The following is a 5,000-nucleotide window of genomic DNA, read 5'->3' as shown; positions in this document are numbered from 1 at the left end:
GGCAGACAGACAGACAGAGAGGCAGACAGACAGACAGAGAGGCAGACAGACAGACAGACAGACAGAGAGGCAGAGAGACAGACAGACAGACAGAGAGGCAGACAGAGAGGCAGACAGAGAGGCAGACAGAGAGGCAGACAGAGAGGCAGACAGAGAGGCAGACAGAGAGGCAGACAGACAGACAGACAGACAGACAGAGAGGCAGACAGAGAGGCAGACAGACAGAGAGGCAGACAGACAGACAGACAGACAGACAGACAGACAGAGAGGCAGACAGAGAGACAGAGAGGCAGACAGAGAGACAGAGAGGCAGACAGAGAGAGAGGCAGACAGACAGAGAGGCAGACAGACAGAGAGGCAGACAGACAGAGGGCAGACAGACAGACAGACAGACAGACAGAGAGGCAGACAGACAGACAGACAGACAGACAGACAGAGAGGCAGACAGACAGACAGAGAGGCAGACAGACAGACAGACAGAGAGGCAGAGAGACAGACAGACAGACAGAGAGGCAGACAGAGAGGCAGACAGACAGGCAGACAGAGAGGCAGACAGAGAGGCAGACAGAGAGGCAGACAGACAGACAGACAGAGAGGCAGACAGAGAGGCAGACAGACAGACAGACAGACAGACAGAGAGGCAGACAGACAGAGAGGCAGACAGACAGAGAGGCAGACAGACAGAGAGGCAGACAGACAGAGAGGCAGACAGAGAGGCAGACAGACAGAGAGGCAGACAGACAGAGAGGCAGACAGACAGACAGACAGACAGGCAGAGAGGCAGAGAGGCAGAGAGGCAGAGAGGCAGACAGACAGACAGACAGACAGACAGACAGACAGACAGACAGACAGACAGACAGACAGACAGACAGACAGACAGACGGTCCGTACATGGCTGTTGTAAGACTCGGTCAGGTTGGGCACGATGATCTCCGTGTGTCCTTTGGTTCCCATGGTACCGGAATCCAGAAGAGGCTTCTGATTGGATACACTGCGGCTGTATGGGAGAACCAAATCAGAGAGAGAGGCAAAACATTAAACATGATCAATTAGTGTTGATTAATAATCCCAGTTTATCCTCTTCCTCCCTCAATTCAACAAGGAAAACAAGATTTACCCCTGAGGTCACGTGAGTCTACAACAACAATATACCAACACACCACAACTATTCACTATCACCATAACAACTATTCACTATCACCATAACAACTATTCACTATCACCATAACGACTATTCACTATCACCATAACAACTATTCACTATCACCATAACAACTATTCACTATCACCATAACCCCCCCCATCACAACTATTCACTATCACCATAACAACTATTCACTATCACCATAACAACTATTCACTATCACCATAACAACCCCCCTCACCTGTCGACGTATCTGCGAGCCTCCACATTGTCCAGCGCCGTGACAACCAGGTGTAGGCGGGAGTAGAACAGGTCGTTGTAGACCCCCTCGGTAGCAGGACACACCTTGTTGAGGTGAGCGTCTACCTGCATCTCTGGGTTGATCTCCAAGGTCGCTACAGCTGCTGTGGTGCTCTTAGGCTTCTGATGGAGGGAGGGAGGGAGGGAGGAGGGAGGAGGGAGGGAGGGAGGGAGGGAGGGAGGGCAGGGAGGGGAGAGGCAGGGAGGGAGGGAGGGAGGGAGGGAGGGAGGGAGGGGAGGGAGGGAGGGAGGGAGGGAGGAGGGGGAGGGAGGGAGGAGGGAGGAGGAGGGAGGGGAGGGAGGGGAGGGGAGGAGGGAGAGGGAGGGAGGGAGGGAGGAGGGAGGGAGGGAGGGAGGGAGGGGAGAGGGAGGGAGGGAGGAGGGAGGGGGAGGGAGGGAGGGAGGGAGGGGGAGGGAGGGAGGAGGGAGGGGAGGGAGGGAGGAGGGAGGGAGAGGAGGGAGGAGGGAGGAGGAGGGAGGGAGGGGAGGGAGGAGGAGAGAAGGAGGGAGGGAGGGAGGGAGGGGGAGGGAGGAGGAGGGAGGGAGGGAGGGAGGGAGGGAGAGAGGGAGGGAGGGAGGGAGGGGGGAGGGGGAGAGAGGGAGGGAGGGAGGAGAGGGAGGGAGGGAGGAGAGAGGGAGGAGGGAGGGAGGAGGGAGGGGGGAGGGAGGGAGGGAGGAGGGAGGGAGGGAGGAGGGAGGGGAGGAGGGAGGGAGGGAGGGAGGAGAGGGAGGGAGGGGAGGGAGGGAGGGAGGGAGGGAGGGAGGGAGGGAGGGAGGGAGGGAGGGGAGGGAGGGAGGGGGAGGGAGGGAGGGAGGGAGAGGGAGGGAGGGAGAGGGAGGGAGGGAGTCAGACAAGTTATGACATCTACTTTATGCATGACAAGTCATTTTTCCCCAAAATTTTTTACAGACAGATTATTTCACTTATAATTCACTGTATCACAATCCCAGTGGGTCAGAAGTTTACATACACTAAGTTGACTGTGCCTTTAAACTTAAAATGATGTCATGGCTTTAGAAGCTTCTGATTGGCTAATTGACATAATTTGAGTCAATTGGAGGTGTACCTGTGGATGTATTTCAAGGCCTACCTTCAAACTCCGTGCCTCTTTGCTTGACATCATGAGAAAATTAAAAGAACTCAGTCAAGACCTCAGGAAAAATTTGTAGAGCTTCACAACTCTGCGCATTCTGTCTCCTAGAGATGAACGTACTTTGGTGCGAAAAGTGTGAATCAAAACTTATAAGGGATGATGATGATTAATAAAAGACGGTCTGTCTGTCTGTCTGTCTGTCTGTCTGTCTGTCTGTCTGTCTGTCTGTGTCTGTCTGTGTGTGTGTGTGTCTGTCTGTGTGTGTGTCTGTCTGTGTCTGTGTCTGTCTGTGTGTGTCTGTGTGTCTGTCTGACCTGTATGTGCTGAGATCTGAAGAGGAACTGTCTGTTGAGGTTGGACTTCTCTATCAGGTCTGGGTCCGTCACACACACCTGGGGAAAAGGTAATCAATCAATACCGCTAAATCAATCAATAAACTAATCAAACACACCTTAACTAATGACTTTACCAATCAATTAATTAATCAGTCTGTCAGGCACACGTGGCGACCACAGAAGAGAACAGGTAATAAACACAATCAACCAACCAATCACCTACCTCTCCTGAGCTCTTGGCCAATCCCACTCCCAGCAGGGCAAAGTTCTTGAGCATCTCACAGCCAATGGCTCCACAGCCCACCTGGAGAAGACCCCCACAGCACTCTGTCATCAACTACCCCATCAGTCCCTTCAAACCATCCTTCCTTCCTTCCTTCCTTCCTTCCTTCCTTCCTTCCTTCCTTCAGGTAAACTGTCATCAACTACACCCTCAGTCCCTTCCTTCCTTCCTTCCTTCCTTCCTTCAAAACTGTCACACCCCCTCAGTCCCTTCCTTCCTTCTTCCTTCCTTCCTTCCTTCCATCCTTCCTTCCTTCCTTCCTTCCTTCCTTCCTTCCTTCCTTCCTTCCTTCCTTCCTTCCTTCCTTCCTTCCGGTAAACTGTCATCAACTACACCCTCAGTCCCTTCCTTCCTTCCTTCCTTCCTTCCTTCCTTCCTTCCTTCCTTCCTTCCTTCCTTCCTTCCTTCCTTCCTTCCTTCCTTCCTTCCTTCCTTCCTTCCTTCCTTCCTTCCTTCAGGTAAACTGTCATCAACTACACCCTCAGTCCCTTCCTTCCTTCCTTCCATCCTTCCTTCCTTCCTTCCTTCCTTCCTTCCTTCCTTCCTTCAGGTAAACTGTCATCAACTACACCCTCAGTCCCTTCCTTCCTTCCTTCCTTCCTTCCTTCCATCCTTCCATCCTTCCTTCCTTCCTTCCTTCCTTCCTTCCTTCAGGTAAACTGTCATCAACTACACCCTCAGTCCCTTCAAACCATCCTTCCTTCCTTCCTTCCTTCCTTCCTTCCTTCCTTCAGGTAAACTGTCATCAACTACACCCTCAGTCCCTTCCTTCCTTCCTTCCTTCCTTCCATCCTTCCTTCCTTCCTTCCTTCCTTCCTTCCTTCCTTCCTTCCTTCCTTCCTTCCTTCCTTCAGGTAAACTGTCATCAACTACACCCTCAGTCCCTTCCTTCCTTCCTTCCTTCCTTCCTTCCTTCCTTCCTTCCTTCCTTCCTTCCTTCAGGTAAACTGTCATCAACTACACCCTCAGTCCCTTCCTTCCTTCCTTCCATCCTTCCATCCTTCCATCCTTCCATCCTTCCTTCCTTCCTTCCTTCCTTCCATCCTTCCATCCTTCCTTCCTTCCTTCCTTCCTTCCTTCAGGTAAACTGTCCAAAGACTGACCCACGGATTTGGGACAGACCATCAAAGCAACCCTTGTTTTCAGATGATCACATGTTCAGAGTCAAAGGGCAAAAAAGGTTTGGGGACCCCTTAGTGTGGGTACTGATACATGTGGGTTGTCACAGTGTGGGTACTGATACATGTGGGTTGTCACAGTGTGGGTACTGATACATGTGGGTTGTCACAGTGTGGGTACTGATACATGTGGGTTGTCACAGTGTGGGTACTGATACATGTGGGTTGTCACAGCGTGGGTACTGATACATGTGGGTTGTAACAGTGTGGGTACTGATACATGTGGGTTGTCACAGTGTGGGTACTGATACATGTGGGTTGTCACAGTGTGGGTTGTCACAGTGTGGGTTTTGACAGTGTGGGTTGTCACAGTGTGGGTTTTGACAGTGTGGGTTGTCACAGTGTGGGTTGTAACCCCGTGGGCTGTAACAGCGTGGGTTGTGGGAGTGTGGGTCGTAACAGCTTGGGATGTGACAGCGTGGGTTGTCACAGCGTGGGTTGTGCCAGCGTGGGTTTTGACAGTGTGGGTTGTAAACACTGTGGGCTGTAACAGCGTGGGTTGTACCAGCGTGGGTTGTGACAGCGTGGGTTGTAAACACTGTGGGCTGTAACAGCGTGGGTTCAGACAGTGTGGGTTGTAAACAGTGTGGGTTGTGACAGTGTGGGTTGTAACAGCGTGGGTTGTGACAGCGTGGGCTGTAACAGTGTGGGCTGTAATAGCGTGGG

General features: G+C 52.4%; 1 protein-coding gene across 1 annotated transcript in view; it reads right to left on the bottom strand.

Annotated features, from left to right (window-relative positions):
* Window positions 1-5,000, bottom strand: part of LOC127928954 (ubiquitin-like modifier-activating enzyme 6) — a gene marked incomplete at its 5' end in the record, with an annotated part of 50,024 nt that overhangs the window by 16,395 nt on the left and 28,629 nt on the right. Inside the window, 4 exons of the mRNA XM_052516574.1 lie at window positions 892-997; window positions 1,386-1,567; window positions 2,853-2,930; window positions 3,097-3,177. Coding sequence (XP_052372534.1) covers window positions 892-997; window positions 1,386-1,567; window positions 2,853-2,930; window positions 3,097-3,177 — 447 coding nt within the window. The remainder of the gene's footprint in view (window positions 1-891; window positions 998-1,385; window positions 1,568-2,852; window positions 2,931-3,096; window positions 3,178-5,000) is intronic.

This window comes from Oncorhynchus keta, unplaced genomic scaffold, assembly GCF_023373465.1.
Source record: "Oncorhynchus keta strain PuntledgeMale-10-30-2019 unplaced genomic scaffold, Oket_V2 Un_scaffold_5155_pilon_pilon, whole genome shotgun sequence".
NCBI lineage: Eukaryota > Metazoa > Chordata > Actinopteri > Salmoniformes > Salmonidae > Oncorhynchus > Oncorhynchus keta.
The sequence above is the reverse complement of the archived record's forward strand: the minus strand, read 5'-3'. Positions and strand labels throughout refer to the sequence as shown.